The sequence below is a fragment of the Onychomys torridus genome, chromosome 15 (genome assembly GCF_903995425.1).
Source record: "Onychomys torridus chromosome 15, mOncTor1.1, whole genome shotgun sequence".
NCBI lineage: Eukaryota > Metazoa > Chordata > Mammalia > Rodentia > Cricetidae > Onychomys > Onychomys torridus.
In genome coordinates this window covers 23811666-23830800 of record NC_050457.1, presented here as the reverse complement: position 1 = coordinate 23830800, position 19135 = coordinate 23811666, and the positions used below count along the sequence as shown (strand labels likewise).

At 38.9% G+C, this 19135-nt stretch overlaps 1 protein-coding gene across 2 annotated transcripts in view; it reads left to right on the top strand.

Moving 5' to 3' along the window:
• The window catches only part of Bdp1 (B double prime 1, subunit of RNA polymerase III transcription initiation factor IIIB), a 92149-nt gene that overhangs the window by 49013 nt on the left and 24001 nt on the right, over nucleotides 1-19135 (top strand). The window contains exons 19-30 of one of the 2 annotated variants that reach the window (XM_036206778.1): nucleotides 566-788; nucleotides 2543-2715; nucleotides 3579-3783; nucleotides 6181-6320; nucleotides 8127-8328; nucleotides 8545-8741; nucleotides 9567-9954; nucleotides 13111-13233; nucleotides 15280-15316; nucleotides 15708-15800; nucleotides 17206-17434; nucleotides 17936-18096. In XM_036206778.1, coding sequence (XP_036062671.1) covers nucleotides 566-788; nucleotides 2543-2715; nucleotides 3579-3783; nucleotides 6181-6320; nucleotides 8127-8328; nucleotides 8545-8741; nucleotides 9567-9954; nucleotides 13111-13233; nucleotides 15280-15316; nucleotides 15708-15800; nucleotides 17206-17434; nucleotides 17936-18096 — 2171 coding nt within the window. Of the gene's footprint in view, nucleotides 1-565; nucleotides 789-2542; nucleotides 2716-3578; nucleotides 3784-6180; nucleotides 6321-8126; nucleotides 8329-8544; nucleotides 8742-9563; nucleotides 9955-13110; nucleotides 13234-15279; nucleotides 15317-15707; nucleotides 15801-17205; nucleotides 17435-17935; nucleotides 18097-19135 lie in introns of both variants that reach the window. The other variant, XM_036206777.1, reaches the window with a different exon arrangement.

The following is a 19135-nucleotide window of genomic DNA, read 5'->3' as shown; positions in this document are numbered from 1 at the left end:
GCCTGTGTGCCTTAAAGAAAAAGAAGATCTATTTGCTGATTATGTTAAAGCAAATGAGCTTTCAAGCCACAACATAAATTGGATAGTGTTACAAGTTTTAAGATAGATTATGGAAGATTGGAAGAAAGGATTAAGGCCATTCTGATAGCTAGTGGTGAGATTTATTAACAAATTTTATGTAACACATACTCATGAGTCAGGGGTTTGACCTGTACTTTCTTCATGCAAAAAATGATAGGCTTGTACAACTCAATGGTTTTCAGAGTTTAATGGATAGTTCCATTTTTTCACCTTAAAAAATAGAATTAGGCAGATATAGATATGAGGGTGAATGCCTGTGCATGCATACACTTGTGAGGTAGATGCTGGAGGATGAAGGACAATTGAGGGCCAGCCTGGCCTAATGGAGCAGATTTCAAACCAGCCCTGGTTACAATGAAAAACCCTGTCTAAAAACAAAACAAAAACAATTAAAAGCTTACCGCCAGTCCCTAAGGTTGTCCTGTGTTCACTCACTTTCATACTTCAATTCATTCTAATCATTTGATAATCCTTGTTCCAAAAGCAAATCTCTTCCTCAAGAACAGAAGCCACTCGAAGTTAAACCAGCTCCTTTTCTGAGAAGTCGATTCAAAAAACCAAAACCAAACTTGTCAAGAGCAGCTTTAAAGAGAGCAACCACAGAAGCAGAGCACTGTGTACCTGGGAAGAGATCAGAAGCAGACAAAATGGAGACCGTTGTGTCACAGCAGGACAGTGAACAAGCTGCTTCTCCCTCTTCTCAATGTGTGAGTGAAGATTAGGGGAGGTGTTGTTTGTGGGTTTTGTTGTTGTTACTATAGTTATTAACCATCAAAAGTTCATGTAGTTTAAATGTGTATAGTATTGTTCTGTGCTTAGTGTGCCTTGTTATTTCATGTCGTTTGTGTTAAAATACTGGATATTTGGTAGGGTATGAGATCACCATAGCCAAATGATGTACCAAGTTCCTCAGGAAAAATGGGAATAATAGTGCTTTATTTCACTGTTATTAAGGTAACATGAAAAATGAAATGCTGGGGGTCTGGTGAGACATGCTAGCTGTTCAGTGCACTGGCTGTTCTTCCAGAAGACCTCACGTGGTGACTCACAACCATCTGCAACTCCAACCCCAGGGGATCTAAGGCCCTCTTCTGGCCTCTGTGGGCACTGTATACATGTGATGCACAGACATACATTGAGGCTAAACACTCATACACGTAAAATAAAATAAAATAGGAAAAGTAGTTTAACTTTTACAAAGTTAAAGAAAGTACAGAAATACAAAGAATTATTCTAAAGTGCAAAATATGAATTTTAATTCTAAAAAGTACTTTAAAATACATTCGGTTTAGCCAGGCCTGGTATGCAGACCTGTAATCCTAGTTATTTGGGAAACAAAGATCACAAGCTCAAGGTTTGCCTAGGTTATAAGTGTGAGTTCAAGGCCAGCCTGGGCAAACTTATTGAAAACCTGTCTCAAAATAGAAGTTAAGAAACTGTGAGAATAGAGCTCAACAGGAGAAAGCTTTCCTAACATCTGTGAGGTCCTAGGTTTAATCCCCAGCACTACAAGGACAAAACAAAAACTAAAAGCCAATTTGAATGTCAACATTTCATTTTAGAGTTTCTGACATCTTGAGATTGTCAAGATAATCAAAACGTGAGAACCCGATCTCCCATTCCTCTTTCCTCCCTAATTAGTCTAGCAGTTTCGAATATATACCCATATAGACGTGGTAGTATTACATTCCACAATTGCCAGCATCCCTTAGCATCAGATATCTCCACTTAACATAATATTTTAAACATCTCTTGGGCTCAATACAAAAAAAAAAAAAAAAAGCATTTTTAATGTGGTTATATACTAGAGTGTTTAAGGCCAAGCTTAGGTGTGGTACAGTCTGTACTTTATAGTCCTAGCTGTTTAAGAGGCTAAAGCTGGAGAGCTGCAGGTCAAGGCTAGCTCGAAAGTAAGCAGCAAAGTGAGTTCCTGTCTCTTCATTGTAAGGAAATTCAGGAGCCAGGTGTGGTGGCACCTGTCTTTAATCTCAACACGGAGAACCAGAGGGAGGTAGATCTCTTAGAGTTCCAGGGCAGCCAGAGCTATACAGTGAGACTCTATCTTAAAAAAGAAGAAAGAAAAGAAAGGAAGGAAGGAAGGAAGAAAGGAAAGAAAGTAAAATAATTCAAAGTTAGTTCAGTGATAGAGTATTTGCGTTGCATGCATGAGAACCTGATTTCAATGCCCAACAATGTCCTCCAAAAAAGTGAACTTAAAATTTAATTTCCTGTTGGAATACAATCTTTTTTCCAGTGCTTTATTCACCCTTTGTATGTGGAGGACGACCGTGAACCTTCTCTTGTTTATGCACATTTGTGCACTGGCTTACCTGGCTTTCTAAGACGACCTTCTAGAAGTAGAAGTGCTAGGAAGCAGATCTGCCCGTTGTCGACAAAGAACCGGTCAGTTTGTTCTTACACTAACAGCCTGTGAATTTTTTTCTTTTTAAACTTCTTGAAGGTACCTTCCCGAATGGCATCAAGAGAAAATGATAAATCGGGTCATGAGGAGGAGGCTGCGATACTACCATGTATACGGACTGAGAAGGATTCTTCACCGCCAAATTCATGTGACCCTAAAGAGGATTCTCAGTTAACACAAAACCAGGAAAATGGCTTAGTTGTTCCTGTTGGGTAAGGAGTGATATTTTCTTAAAAATCTAAGATAAGAGAGGCTTTTCTTTAAAACATTTTTTTTTTCAGGTGCTATAGAGAATAATCAGTCTAATTCATAGGGTGGGTCACCTAAAATTAGATGGGATTGAACATCTTTTAATGCCTCTTTCTTTCTTTCTTTCTTTCTTTCTTTCTTTCTTTCTTTCTTTCTTTCTTTCTTTCTTTCTTTCTCTTTCTTTCTTTCTCCCCCTCCCTCCCTCCCTCCCTTCCTCCCTCCCCCTCTCTCGTTAACTGTTTAAGATTTATGGAAGGTAGAACACTAAAATATATATGTATATGTCATAAAGCATTGTCTCATTGTTAGCAGGCAACACCACCATCCATCCCCAGAACACTTTACTTTTCATAAACCTTTTAATGAAATTTGTATTCACTAAACAGTAACCTCCACTTCCCGCTTCTTCCCCTTCCTTCTGTTGTTGGCACCCACCATCCCATCATCTGACTTTTATACATTAGGTTATTTTAGGCACATCATATAAGTTTATTAACATTTGAGAATTAAAATGAGGTTACTCCTGCTCCACTGCTCCCCCACCCCCCTTATCATTTCATTTTTATTGTGCTGGAGATTAGCCGTAGGCTTTACCCTGGCCATGTCTTCTTTCAATTTGCCTACATCTCCAAACCCAAAATAATGTTTTTTCTCCTGTGGCTCCCTGAACTTTTATAGCATGTTTTTGTGATAAGATATTTTCCTTAAGTGATTTGGAAAAAGTATTTTCATGAGAGTTAATAGGAAGAAATTCAAGTTACATGTTCTTCTAGTTGTCAACTTTTATAGTCAAGCTTTCTCTCTTCCTCCTTGTCTTTTTTTCTAGGACTAAGAAGATGAACGTGGTCACACAAGAAACAAAGCAAAGTGTTGTCCAAATTACTCTTCCAGTGAGAGGTCGACTTCAGAGACCAAGACCAAATGTACAAAAGGCCAGACAGAGGCAGATAGTAGAAGAAGGTGAACTTGAAGGCTCAACTAAGAATGAAGGATCAGAACTACAAAAAGATGAGACAAAATCCCCGATGAGGGTGAGAGAATTGATCCTTAGTGTGTGCTAGAACAACAAATGATAGCTCAGCTTTGGCTCGTTCTCTCCCATTCTTATTGTTGAATCTCTTTGCTGTTTAGTGTGCTCTGAAGAGTTTGGTAACTTTCCCTTAGTGCTTCAGTAACAATTCTCTAGCAAGAAACAGTATCATGTATAGGCACAGATATCAGTATACTGTTTCGAATGGCAGTTTAACTTTTCAAAAGCCTTTCTTACTTACCCTTTCAGAGAGTGTCTCATTATTTAGCTGAGACTAGCCTTCATCTTCTGGCCTCACCCTCAGTGCTGCAGTTACAGAAATACACTGTCATTCCATCCTGTTCAGCCAAGTTATTGCTTTTTCTTTTGCCTTCAGTGTGTGGCTGAGACTGGCCTTGAATTTCTGATTCACTTGACTTTTCCTCCCAAATGCTGCAATTGTAGGTGTGTGCCACCATGTCCAGCTCTGTCTAGTCTCTTTTGTAACATTTACTTAATGTATTTGTGTATGGGGGTGGTGGGTATGTGCATATGTGCACATATGTGTGTACACATGCCACAGCTTATACACAAGGTCAGAGGATAACTTGTGAGAGCACATTCTCTTTCCCATGTGTGTTCTGAGGCTTGGAGTCAGGTTGTCATGCCTGGTACTTTTAGTCTCTGGCCCTTAATCAATTTCCTAATCAGTCTTTTGGTATTAGAAAAAAAAAATCTAGGGGTTGGAGAGATGGCTCAGAGGTTAAGAGCACAGGCTGTTCTTCCAGAGGACCTGAGTTCAATCCCCAGCAACCACATGGTGGCTCACAACCATCTATAATGAGATCTGGTGCCCTCTTCTGGCCTGCAGACATACATGCAGACAGAACACTGTATACATAATGAATAAATAAAAAACAAATCTAAGTAGTATAATGCCCAAAATGTTAGTCTCAAGTAGTCTTTGCTTTTGCATTCTTTTCTCTGGATATTAATATAAAACCTAGATTAAAAGTCATTGTGATCCCTATTTGGACAGAAATACTTAAAAAACAAAACAAAACAACAACAACAACAACAAAAAACAGTTAAACTTTTGGTGCTGGGGATCAAACCTAGAGTTTTGTGCATGCCGAGCATGCAGTGTGCATCTGAACTACACCCTCAGCCCTAATCAGTGCCAGTTAATTCAAATTCTTTATTTTATAACAGATGGCTTTTAGTGTTGATGTGTGCAGATGTGATAAGTGTACATGTGTATGTAGGCATAGGTCAAATGGTAGTATAGGGTATTTTCCTTTAGTTTTTTGAGACATGATTTTTCCCTAAACCTGGAGTGTATTGCTTTAGCTAAGCTAGGGATTTCCAGGAATTCCACTGTCTACCTTTTCCCCCAGTGCTGGGGTTACAGATGTGCTCTGCCACATCTGTGTCTCATGTAGGTGCTGGCAATCCAAACACTGGTCCTCTTATTTGTTGATCAGACATTCTTACCTACTGAGTCTTCATCCTAGCCCCCTCTTGGGGCTTTTAACATATATGTAAACATGGAATGCTAGTAAATCATTGCACTTCTTGATCTGAACTAGGTGACCTTGTGTGAGCAGCAGAATGTGAACACTGGATGCCAAGTTGAGGCCATAATTTTAAAAACCTGAGTGGCTTAGGCATGGAGCTAATCAACAGTTGTATGCAGATCTTTCAGGTTCAATTCCTAGCATCCCAAAGAGGAGAAACAAACAGAATGCTCTTTTTTTGATTTGTTTTGTTTTTTTGAGACAGGGTTTCTCTGTAGTTTTGGAGGCTGTCCTGGAACTGCTTTGTAGCCCAGGCTGACCTCGAACTCACAGAGATCCACCTGCCTCTGCCTCCCAAGTGCTGGGATTACAGGTGTGTGCCACCACCACCTGGCTAAACTTTTTTTTTTGGGGGGGGGGGTTGAGACAAGGTTTCCCTCTATAGCTTTGTGCCTGTCCTGGAACTTACTTGGTAGCCCAGGCTGGCCTTGAACTCACAGAGATCCACCTGCCTCTGCCTCTCAGTGCTGGAATTAAAGGCATGTGCCACCATGCTCGGCTGCTCTTTTTATTGATTAAAATATTTTAAAATGTTGTAGAGTTAAAAAATAAATCATGGGTTGGGGATTTAGCTCAATGGTAGAGCAGGCAAGTGCAAGGCCCTGTGTTCGATCCTCAGCTCCAAAAAAAAAAAAAAAAAAAATCATACAGTGGAGGGGGGGTGGCGGTGGGACATGCCTTTAATCCCAGCACTCGGTAGGCAGAGGCAGGCAATTTGAGGCCAGCCTGGTCTACAGAGAAAATTCCAGGACAGCCAGGGCTGTTACAGAGAAACCTTGTCCTGAAGTATATAAATAGGTAAATAAATAGCAGTCATACTAACTTAGTTGTTGTCTTTGCAGGTGAACTCTCACATTGAAAGTGGAGTTGATGTTGTGTCCTTTGGAGTTTCAGAGTCCAGAGTGAATGAAAGTCACAGCCACGTGGTTCCTGTAGAGAACTTAAATGTTAACAAAACCAGTATTTTAGATGAACAGATAAGGTGAGTCTGGTTTAATGGGAAAAACCTAAACCCTGTCTAAGACGTTTCTGATTGTTACATAATTGGTCTTATGTAACCGTGTCCTGAAGTTTGGTTTTTGTGTTTTGTGGTGCTATGGATTGAACCCACTGCCTTTTACATGCCAGGCAAGTGTTCCACTATTGAGCTATGTACCCCAACCCTTCTTTATTTTATCTGAGACAGAATTTTGCTAAGTTTCCCAGGCTGGCTTTAAACTTGCCTATAGGCCAGGCAAGCCATGAATTTGTGATTCTTCAGTTTCAGCCTTAGTAGCTGGATGAAGCTTATGCTAGCAGGCCTATTTAAGTAAGGTTTAAAATGTCCTCATTCTGGACCAGGTGGATGGCACATGTCTTTAGTCTCAGCACTTGGGAGGCAGAGATAGGAGGCTCTCTGAGTTTAAGGCTGTCCAGGACAATGTAGAGAAACCCTGTCTCAAACACACACACACACACATACACACAAATGTAGAGAAACCCTGTCTCAAACACACACACACACAGAACAAACAAACAAACAAACAAAAACTTACCTTATTCCTTATTTTTATGTCCATAATTTTGTTGCTTCCCTTGAACTTGGTGATATTTTATTCTTAAATATCTTTTAAGTTATATTTTATTTTGTGGTAGGGGCATATGTGCTACTGTGGGTGTGTGATCAAAGAACAGCTTTCAGGAGTTGGTTCTCTCTCTTCACCATGTAGGTTCTGGGAATTGAGCTTAGTTTGTTGGGCTTAATGGCAAGTGCCTTTACCCACTGAGCCACCTTGCCATCACCTATACTTAAATATGTTTTCCGAGTCATATGTGACGACATTCTCTCTTATAGATTGAACCTAATGAGTCTAGTAATGAGCTACACCCTCACCCCCTGTGATAGCTTTTAATTAACTTGTTTTTCCAGATACCTTTTCTGATCCTGAAATGTATTAACCAGCATCATAATCTTGCTAGAACTTACTAGTTTTTCTAACAGAATGCTTAGTGGGATTGGTACCTCTTTTTTGTGTATTTTGAGGATTGGTTTCTAATGGGTAAGAATATAAATATAAATATATATATTGTTTGCCTTGTATCTATGTATTTGGGATTGAACCCAGTGTCTTGCTTGTAGCACCAGCAAGTTATCTGCCGCTGAGCTACATCCCTATTCCTTCCTATATCAGTTTTTCAGCATCCGAATTTAGGTCCTACCCATTACTCAAGTACTTTCTGAAGTCCTTAGGTAGCTATTGTAGCTACTTTGATAGCTTTGGCTTCCTTTGAATGTTTAAACCTTGGTTTTGTCTGAATTGGGTTAAGCACCTTAAGACACTGCTGTCAATAAGACCTTTCCATGAGCTTTCAGGAATGTGGTAAGATGGATAGACTTGCTGTCCAGGAAGACCATTGTGTATTTGTTGGTGTTTTATAGTCCAGTTGAAGCTGTGTTTTAAAGTGCTGTTATAAAATCTGTGTTCAGCTTCTGTGGAAGTTGAGAGTGCCTTGTTTTTCCTCTGAAAAGCACTTAAAGTTATGTGAAACCACTGAATACCATAACTAGTGAGTGAAAGTAAAGAAAGATTAATACTATAAACTGTTCCCGGGGCTATACAGAAAATGGAAGTCATAAAGCTTTTATGTTTTCTGTTTCATGTATAAAATGAGTATTTCATTTTACATGCTTGGTTTTATTTCCAATTTATATATAATCCTTTGAATTTAGAATCAGTTTGAATCAGAATCGTTTAATGTTACATTGGCAGAGTTCTGGTCTTCACCCATAACTTGTGCTTCATTCTAGGCATGAAAATAAACCTTGTGTGCCTAGTCCAGCACAGCTGATGAGAAGGCGATTCCAAAAGACTAAACCAAATTTAGGAGGAGCACACCGTAAAAAAGAGCAAGCAAGTGTAGAAAAAGACACAGCAGACCAGAGCACAGCACCGAAACCAGAAGACCATGTGCTGCGGGAGGGAGGCGTGAACATACAGCTTCCTCTAAAAGTAAGAGTGTGTCTGCCGGGTCAGGGTTGGGAGGGAGAGCAGTGGTCCAAGTCCTTGCTTTGTGATGCACATATTTCTGTAGAAAGCTGTGATGTTACAAGCTGGTACAGATTTGAAGACTGACCACCTTCCATGTTTAGAGGACTAGGCCAGACTGCTAAACCGTATTAATAGTTTCCATGGTCATATTACCTTTTTTCTCCCTCCCCTTTTAAGGAAAAGACGGAGGAGGTTCTGACACCTCTGGAGATTTCAGCAAGGAAAGATTGTGTAGTTTCTGAAGAGTTGAGTTCTGCCAGAGATGATGCTCAGCTGAAAGCTGCACCATCAGGAGGTGCTAGGGACGAGATCGTGGAGGACCATCCTACATCATCTCTGGGACTTGACGAACAGGGTCTCAGTAAACAAAATAGGTAATATTTTATTCTAGAGACTCAGAATAGGAAAGAAAAAGGACTTACTCGTTAAAGAAGTTCTACCTTAATGTGCTAGTCTTTATTTACAAGCCTATTTTTTATTTTTATTTGTAGCAATGTGCATTTTTTCCCTATCAAAAGATAGTGTGCATTGCCTCAGTAATGAGAATGCTAATTCTAGTTTGTCTGTGAACAATAATGGACAAGAACTTCCATAATTTTCAAGAGAGTGGGAAGGAGCCTGAGTTCTTGAAAAACAACATTGTTTTCCTAATCTCTTTACCCAGTAAGATAAACCGGTACCACTGTTTGATCTCATATTCATTATTGATTGGTTCCAGATATTTTGTCTTTTAGTGATTCCAGTTTTGTGTTTATCTCAGTCACCATATCATAGGTATCAGGCCAGTATTAAAAACTTACTGTGCAACATTTATAGATATATAACTAAGAATTCATTCTGAATTAGATACTAAGAAGTAGTTAGTTCCTTTCTTATTTTCATGGCATATGTTTTTAAAAGAATGGGTGGACTAGGGATATAGCTCAGGAGCACATTTGTGTAGGACCTTTGAGGCCTAGGTTCAATTCTATCATCATAAAAGGAGATGTAGCTATCATCATCGTCATCACCAGTGCTGGGAGTTGAACTTAGGGCTTCACATGCTGGGCAAGTGCTCTGCACTGAACTATACTCTTAGCCCAGGATCTTTATTTTAAAGGTTGGAACTGAGATTTTTTACTCTGTACAGTTTGGCTTTCATTGAGATTATCCTGGTGCATACATGACTATAACTGTTATTTTGGTTAAACATCCAGCAGTCCACAACAATTGAAAGAATCAAATCATTCCAAAACTGCTTCGCATCGAAGAACAACGCTCTCTTCTTCTGCCTCTGAGTGTGAGACAGATCACAGTGGGAAAAGAGCGCCCAGGAAGATGAAACCCAATGTGCCCAAAGGACGGGGATCGAAACGAATTCGAGGTAAGACTGCTAAGAAGGAACCTAGAGCTTCCAAGTCCGTGTTGGTGACTCTTCGGGCTTCCCAGAAAGAGGATGAAGATGATGCTGAGGATTTTGATTCTGACTATGAGGAAGAAACCTGTCATCTTGCCCCAGAAGAATTAAACAAAGCACCAGTGTTTGTACCTGTTGGTCTCAGATCCCCTGAACCAGTGTCTGCTCAGATCGAAGAAACCATGGAAGAGGTAGTTTGTGTTCTTCTGTTTTGTTATTTTTCAGTCTTTGGCACTTCACCTCCTTTAGTGGGTGATTACTTCTGCTCTTAGTGACTAATAAGGTCTACTGTCAAAAGTAGTTTATATGGGACTTGGTGAATAGCTTAAGGAAATCAGCAGAAGTGGCCTGTATGGCCATCACTCAGTTGTCAGAGTCCTTGCTCTACAAGGGACTCAGTTAACTATGACAGAAATTTGCTTATCTGTAAACTGCTTAATCTACCTTTCAATTAATTAGAAAAAGGTTTTAGTACGTGTTTTTCTATTAACTCTAAAATAGGCTTTCTATATTGTGGTTGGTAGAGAAGATAGAATCAATCTCTCTTTCCTCTTTTATTTTTTTCTTTTTCTTTTGTTTCTTGTGTTTTGTTTTTGAGGCAGTGTCTCATGTATCTCACATTGCACATTGACCTTCAAACTTGCTATGTAGTCAAGGATGACCTTGAACTTCTGATCCTCCTGTGTCTACCTCCCCAGTGCTGGGATTACAGCCATGTGCTGCTTCAGCTGGTTTAAGAAATGTTGAAGATAGAGCCTACAGCTTCATATATATGAGGCAAGCACTTTACAGTAGAGCCATATCCTCGATACCCTCCCTCCTTCCCTCCCTCCCTCCCTTTCTTGCTTTCTTTCTTATTTTTATCATTACTCTCCATCCAAAAGAACTCCTCATCTTTCGAAACTGGAACTCTTCTTTCTATATAGCCCCTGAATTTCAAATCCTCTCCCTCTCCCCCCAAAAGCTGAAATCACAGGTGTGTGGTGCTGGAGATGAAGCCAGGGCTTTTAAATATGTGGCATGATCTCTACCAACTGAGCCACATCCCCCAGTACCTGCTTCTCTGCTCTTGGTTCTTTTGGAGATAAAATCAGACATGAATTTGCTAGAATACATGGTAATTCTGTATTTAAGTTAAGATCAGTTTTCCACAGTGGCTGTACCATTTTACTTTGTCACCAGTAGTGCTCTGAGGTTCCAATTTCTCCCTCTCTTCACCCTTCTCACTCCCTCCTGCTTCTCTTGCTCCTTTCCACTCCCCAGCCCCTCATTACAAGTGGTCATTATACAGCGCAGTGTGCTCCACCCCTGGTTTTTCGGTGGTAGTATACTCCTTTAGTCCCAGAGGCAGGCGGATCTCTGAGTTCCAGGCCATTCAGGGCCACACAGAGAAACCCTGTCTCCAAAAACCAAAACCAACCAACCAAACCAACCAAAAAACCCGAAAAAACCCAACAGCCATTCTAATGTGAGTGGATGTGAGGTAGAGTACACTCTGCTTCCTCCTCACTGTGGCCTCACAGTCCAACTCTTTGGCTTTAAATTCCTGCTCTCGGTTATTTCTTTGTCACTCAGCTGGTTTATTGAGCAGAATATCTGAATCAGTTCTGTAGAAGGATTTAGAATACTTTCTGAGTCATTCAAACAGAACCAGGAGTTTGCTAAGATAGTGGTGGTGATGGAGAAAACAATTCAAGGAATATTATGCTACTTCTATTAAGAAATGATGCAATTCTTGAGTCTGTAAAGGTACTTTGTTAATGGAGAGGAAAACCTGCCTTTAATTTACTTAGGATTAATAATAGCATGTCAAATGTCTAAAGGTAAATGAATTAGAATTCTTGAAATTAACTGAATAATATTGAAAGTTCAAAGTAAGTATACTGAATGTAAGTTTTAGTATATGCCAAGAAAATACCAAAGAAAGTTAGTCTTGTGGAAGGACAACTGGTTAATACTACACAGAGTTTGATCAACAAATCTCACCACCACCACACCACCAGCACCACCTTGGGTGAAAGCTAATTGCTAGTGAAATTAGCTTCCAATAATCAAGCTTTAGGATATGTCTCTGAATTAATACAGAGTATCTTCTTAATGGCACTGTCTTTTCCCCTGTTCTGGCAATCTAAGTTAGGGCCTTGTAGACATGGACTCTGGACTATACTAAGCCTGTTGATAGCTCAACAGGAAAGGTTTAAATTGTATTTCCTTAGCCGGGCGGTGGTGGCACACCCCTTTAATCCCAGCACTGGGGAGGCAGAGCCAGGCCGATCTTTGTGAGTTGGAGGCCAGCCTGGTCTACAAAGCAAGTTCTAGGAAAGGCGCATAGCTACACAGAGAAACCCTGTCTTGAAAACAAACAACAACAACAAAAAACCCCAAATTGTATTTCCTTTAGGCTGGCTGGAGAGATGGCCCAGCAGTTAAGGGTTCTTGCTGCCCAATCATGAAGACCATAGTACAGATCCCAGCTTCCAGGTTCAGCAAACACCTGTAATTCCAGCTCAGAGGGATCCAACACCTTCTACTGACCTCTTTAGGCTCATAAATGTGATCCTCTATCCTGACCCCACACATACTTAAAGTCAATCTTTTAAAAAAATTATATTCTTTAACCAGCTGTCAAGTGAAGAGTGAGTGAACCTATTACCTTGGGTATCAGGATTCATGCAACTGTGGGGTGGGGAGAGATGGTTGTTGCACTAGGAGTATAAGGTGACCAATATCTTTTTGTTTTAAAGATTTATTTTATTATGTACACAGTGTTCTGCCTGCATGTGTCCCTGCAGGCCAGAAGAGGGCACCAGATCTCATTACAGATGGTTGTGAACAACCATGTGGTTGCTGGGAATTGAACTTAGTACCTCTCTGGAAGAACAGCCAGTGCTCTTAGCCTCTGAGCCATCTCTCCAGCCCCAACCAATATTTTTAAGCATATTCAGTCATCTCTAATATTTATGATACTGTACAGTTTTAGTATTTTAACATAGTTAGCCTGTGTTTTTCTTAAATTGGGAGTGTCAAGGGCAGGGACCAAGAGCATCTAGTTTGACTTTGTATCTCTATGTTTATATGTTTCTATTTTTTATGTTAGCAAATGGAGGAAATTGAGACAAAGTGAAGGGAATGGGAAGTAAAATGCCAGCTGCTCAAAAGATTAGCTGTAGAGATTTTGAGTACTTGTAATAGACTCAGACCCCTCAGAAAAGTAATGTTTTCCTTTTACTCAGTTGTTAGTCACTAAGAATCACTGTCATTTCGTTTTTAAATTTTGTAATTGTGGCATATTTCTTCATTCATGTTTGTAATTTATCGAATTGAAACAATAACACTTCTTACAACAGCTTGAGATAACCATGGATGTTGCAGACGTAGGATGTGTAACTGTTGTTGAACATCAGCTTTCAAACACGGATGCAACAACTCAGGATGTGCAACCAGAAAAAGATTTGCATTCACAATCATTTGTAAGTACTTATATTCATATTTTGCCTTTCATATGTTTGCCTCCCTAAAGTACAGAATTATTTTCATAACTTTATTTTTTTCCTCTCCTGTAAGGAACTGTTTGTATGAATAGTTGAAACTTGAAAATTATCATGGATTTTCATTTTGATTGTAAAACTTTATTTTTGTGTTGTTTGGTAAAGCTCTGTCATCATAGACTTTAACCTTAAAAATCTGAGGCGTGGGCTGGAGAGACGGCTCAGAGGTTAAGAGCACTGACTGCTCTTCCAGAGGTCCTGAGTTCAATTCTCAGCAACCACATGGTGGCTCACAACCATTTGTAATGAGATCTGGTGCCCTCTTCTGTATACATAACAAATAAATAAACCTTTAAAAAAAAATCTGAGGCGTAAGTCTATGTTAAATAAATGTTACAGCAACTACACAAAATTAACTACACTCTTATAAATCCTTGTAGAGATGGGTTTTAAAACACAACAAAAATCACATTTGTTTTTATTTTGGGTATGTGAGATTTTGTCTGCATGTGTGGATGTGCACCACATGAGTGCAACCACTTCCAGGAGCTTTTCCTAGTGGATCTGCAGAAGAAACCTTCCTTCCCTTTCCTCTCTTCCTGCTTTTCTAGAATTTGCTAGTGTTTTGTCATTTCTTAGCATTCCTTGGCTTCCATTGTCTTCCAACATTCTTCCTATATTTGTGTTTGTATCTTTTATTGACACGTTGAATTAGAGCCAACTCTATTGTTTTGTTTTAAACTGAGTACATTTATAAAGAACTTTTCCAGGGAAATTTTACTTACAGTTTTGGAAATTTGAAATTCATTTTATACTACTTTCCAATTTGAGTGTATTTTATTTCTTTTTCTTATATGATTGCCCTGGCTAAAGCCTCTATTGTAAATCAACTTCTAGACATAGTACAAGTGGACATTCTTGATTTGGTCAAGTCTTAGGGGAAAGCAGCTGATCTTATGTCATTAAGTATAGTGGTGGCTGTGGGGTTTCTAGGATGGTCCTTACCAGGCTAAGGAAATTCCCTTCTGTGCTGGTTTGCTGTGTGTTTTGTTGTGAAAAGATTTTAGACTTTGTCATGTGTATTTTTTGAGGGTTTTAATTTTTTTTTTTGTACAATACAGATGTAAAAATATTTTTGTTACTATATTGACAAGTTGTAATAACAGTAGTTTTTGGGTGTTGAAGAAAACTTATTTCCCTGAGATATTCCCTTCTTGATTATTATGTATGATTTTTATAGGCTTCTGTGTTGTTTACTAGTATTTCAAATGTATTTATGTCCATAATCATAGCAGATATTATCTCTGGGTTTTTGTTGTTGATAGTGATGTGGTGTTAGGTGCTGAAGTCTTGCTCCTTCAGTACCTATGGTGGAGAGAGAGGAAACAGCTGAGTGGACCTCTTAGCCACTAGGAGCTGCAGAAAGGCGGCAATGAGCAATTGTGGTTCACAAATGCTTGTTTCAGCTACCAGTGTCATAGAGATTCTGCTGAATAACAGTTTCTCATTTGTTTTTGCTCTTACATTGAATTCTAGAGGCTGTCAAGTTTGCTTTTTAAGTCATATTGGGCAGTCTTACTGGACAGCAGGTCATTGGTGCTCCTCATGCTGCCTCTCTGGACAGCTGTCTCCTGTGCATCATTCATTAAAATTTGTTATATTTTAATCCACTCCATGTAGAAAGTCTGTGTCCTCTCCCAGACTTTAGTTTTTGTTGGGTAAAACCTGGTAGCAGATCTGACTAGAGTTGAAGGATTATAACTGTGAGCATCTAAGAATGGTTAGATGTATACAGCAATGATGAGAAGACAGAAAATCAGGAATGAGATATAGAAGACTTTGGCCTCAAAGTTATTATTTCTGCTCTTATTTGTGAAGCTTTATGATCAAACATAAAGTAAAAGTTATTATTATAACCAAAAATATCATAAGACATAAAATGTGATGCTTAAAAACAACAACAAAACCAGAACATTTGTTTGGGGGATACACTTAAGATGTTACTTATCTTTTTCTTTTTTTTTTTAGGAAATGGTCATAGGTGAACAGACCCAGGAAGAACCAGGTAACTGTTAACAAAGAATTGATTAAAACTACTTGGGTAACTGTAGCATGGTGATTAGCAGTGGCAATAGGTAAACAGAACAGCTTTCTAAAGTGTAGAACAATGATATTAAGCTGTTACCTTGATGGAAAGCTGGGATTCTCAGAACCTAACTTTAGAAGGTGAGCCTAGAGTTAATGTTAAGTAAAGGAATAGTGATGTTTCCTAAAGAAATAGTGATGTTTCCTCTGGAGCTGCACAGTTATTTAATGTGTGTTTTCAGGAACATTGATGATCACTGGGATGGTGGCAGGAAGGCTATTGAAACTGTTTACTAGAAGTGTCTGAGTAGTCTAAGTGAAGAGATTTCCGGATTCACTCTTCTGTTGTAATGCTGGTCTCTTTCCTCAAGGTCCCAGTGACGGAAGCACGGAAGCTGCCATAACTTTACTTACAATGGGAGACATAGTATTGCAGTCAGAGGTCATCAATGAACAGGGTGATGGTAAGAATGGAAGAGAGGCTCTTAGAGAACAATTTTGAGATGATGATGTAGTTGCCTTATTAAGAATAATTTGGGGGGTGGTGCCGGAGTTATGGTGCAGTGGTTAAGAGCACTGGCTGTTCTTCTAGGGAACCTCAGATCAATTCCAAGCACCCACATGGCAGCTCAAAGCTGACTGTGGCTCCAGTTCCAGGGTATCTGATACCCTCACACAGACATACATGCAGGAGAAACACCAATGCACATAAAATAAAAATAAATAAATAATTTAAAATAAAAGAATAATTTGGGGCTGGAGGGATTGACTAAGCTGTTAAAAAGGCTAGGCTTATAACTAAAATACATGAACAATTAGGCTGGGCTTGGTGGCCTTTAATCCCAAGCCGCTGGGATGTAGAGGTAGACAGATCTCTGTGAGTTTGCAACCAGCCTGGTCTGCATAGTGAGTTCCAGGCCAGCCAAAGCTTGAAAGGAGGTTGGGGGGAATAGGGGGCGGGAGGAAGGGAGAGGAGAGAGAAAATTTATATTCATGGAATAGTTAGCTAGTAAATCTTCAACCTGTGTATCTATAACCATCATAAACATCATTGGATAATGGAGGTCAGTGACCACTGATCACTTTATAGATATTTCTTTAGCAAAGGGTTCCTGCCTGACATGATAATCATAACTCTGATAAATCTATGAATGGGATAAATAGTAGTTACTGAGATGATTTATTCTAAACTCTTCTAGTAGTGGAAGGAGTCAAAGGAAATGCCAATCTAAATCTTTAATACATTAAGCCAACTTAGAAGCTATATAGTTATTGTTACAATTTTAATTTTTGTGGTATGGGGTATGGAAACCAGGGCCTTACACTTGCTAGGCAAGTACTCTGTAACTGAGCTAAATCTCCTTCCCCAGAAGCTTTGGTCTTTACTCATTATCTTTAACTACAGCTAATTGTATTCCTGATAATTGTTTTGACTGGTAATAGATGACCTGCCATTCATTTTAGTTGTTAGACTTGTAAGATCATAACCATGCATTTTTGGGGGGGAATATGCAATCTCTGTTCCAGGTAGGGCTTCTTTCTCAGAGGCAGAATATTTTAGTAGAGCCTGTCACAGATTTCTAGTACATAAAGTATAATTTTCAAAAACTAATAAATGAAAATGTCCTGTCTTGAAATCTATGTAGAGTATATAGTTATTGAAAGTAACAAATGACTAGCTTTTACTTAGAGTAGTACTCCAAAATTTTAGTGATAAGAATAATTAAGCTTATTACAAATCAAATTTTTAATGAAATGTGAGATAATTTAAATTTGTATCCTACTAGAACAGTCTTTAATATTGAAATTAGATCGTTATTGATTGTTATTAATATTGGGTCAATTTTAATTTCCTATTTTTTTCTGCAGTAGGAGTATGTGTATTTCCTGATGTTCATTCAAAGGATAAAAGTCATGTTCCTTTTAGCCCAGATAATGTAAATCACAAAATTATTCATGAATATCAGGAGGTTTCTTCACCTGTGATTAGCATGTCGCCTGCATCGGTTGAGGAAAACAAGATTGTGTCGGAGGAACAAAGTAGTAGAGAAGAAGCTGCTGAGATGGAAGAAGTACTGGAGAATACTGTGTCAACCAGGTTATTTTCATATTCAGTTCTCAAGTACAGTTCAATAGCATCACTCCTCTAGTTATTAGCATCTGTAGTGCTTCTCCATAAATTTAAAGTAGACAGTGCTAAGTTTTCACACATTAGTTTAAAGATGAACTGATACTGATAGTGGTTTGTTGGTTTGCATATAAAATCACGGCAGTATGTTTTCTGTGTCTTTGGAACTTAAGTGAAATAGGTTTATATAAATGTAGTCTGTTTTGCAAACATGGTTCTATTTTCTTCTGACGTCTCTTAATAAACTTAACCACTTTATAATTTTAGCATTCAGAAACGAACATTTGCCAGGTGTGGTGGTACATACTTATAATTTGAGCCTCTGGAGGCTGAAGCAGGAGATAGCTTGAGTTTTAGGGGAGCCTCTTATCTGATACCTGGATGGTGGTGTGTTAAGTATATCAGTACTAGACATAACACTGCAGAGGGACTCTTACACACTGAGACCTTTCTCTTGTCCCTTTCTTCTAGGAATACAGCTTCTCCAATGACCAAACCTTTGCGAATGGAGAGTCATTCTGTCACACCTGAACCAGATTCTGAGAAGATCTTAGGGGTCTGTGGGCTCCAGGGTCATCAGGAAGTTGTCAGTTGTTGTGTGACCAAAGGGACAGAAGTGGAAATTCAAAGAGGTGAGTTTCATTTTTCTCTTACAAAATTACATGGACAGAAGATACTTTAGGGGCCTGAGAGATGGATCAGTGTGTAAAGGCACTTGCCACAGAAGCCTATAGACCTGAGTTTGATCTCCGGAACCTATATAAAGGTGGAAGGAGAGAACGGATTCCTCAGACTTGTTCTCTGACCTTCACATGCTTACTGTGACACATGCCATTCCTGTAATAATAAATAGTTTTAAATTTTATTTTAAATTCTTACGTGTGGGAATATTTTGTTCACATGTATTTTGAGAGGGAGGGAGGGAGAGAGAACACACCTATAATTCCAGCACTCTGGAGGTCAAGGCTATCTAAACAAAAAGTGTTGTGTTTATTTATTTTAAACCAGTTTGATTTATATACAGTACATAAATTTGAGACATGATTCATATATAGTACAATTTACCTACTTAAAGTTTCAGTTCAGTGGTGTTCTGTTCACCAAACTGTATAATTACCGTCATCAGTAGTAGCTACTCTCCAGTCTTAAGCAACCACTAATTTACATGTGCGTATTCTAGACATGTCACGTGAATAGAAACATACAATCCGGTGTTTTCACTTAGCATAGTGTTTTCAGAATTCATTTATATGGTAGCATATACAATACCTTTAAAAATTTTACTGTTGTGTATGTATGGAGTGGGGAATGAGTTTGTGGAAGCTGGAAGACAGCCTTGTGGAGTTGGTTCTCACCTCCTACCTTTACAGGTTGCCATATTTTCTTGATAAGAGCCTTTACTTACGGGCCCTTGTTTCTTTTTATTGCCAAATAATACTTCATTGTATAAATATACCACATTTTGCTTATTGTGTGTGTATATGTGGGGGCATGTGTGCCACTGTATATATTGTATACATGTGGAGAACAGAGGTGAGGTTTGGGATTTCTCCATCTATGGATTCCAGGGTTTGAACTCAGATCATCACGTTTGAACACCAACCGGTTTTGTTTTGTTTTGTTTTGTTTTTTTATAATTTGTATGTATGAGTGTTTTGTCTGTATGTATAT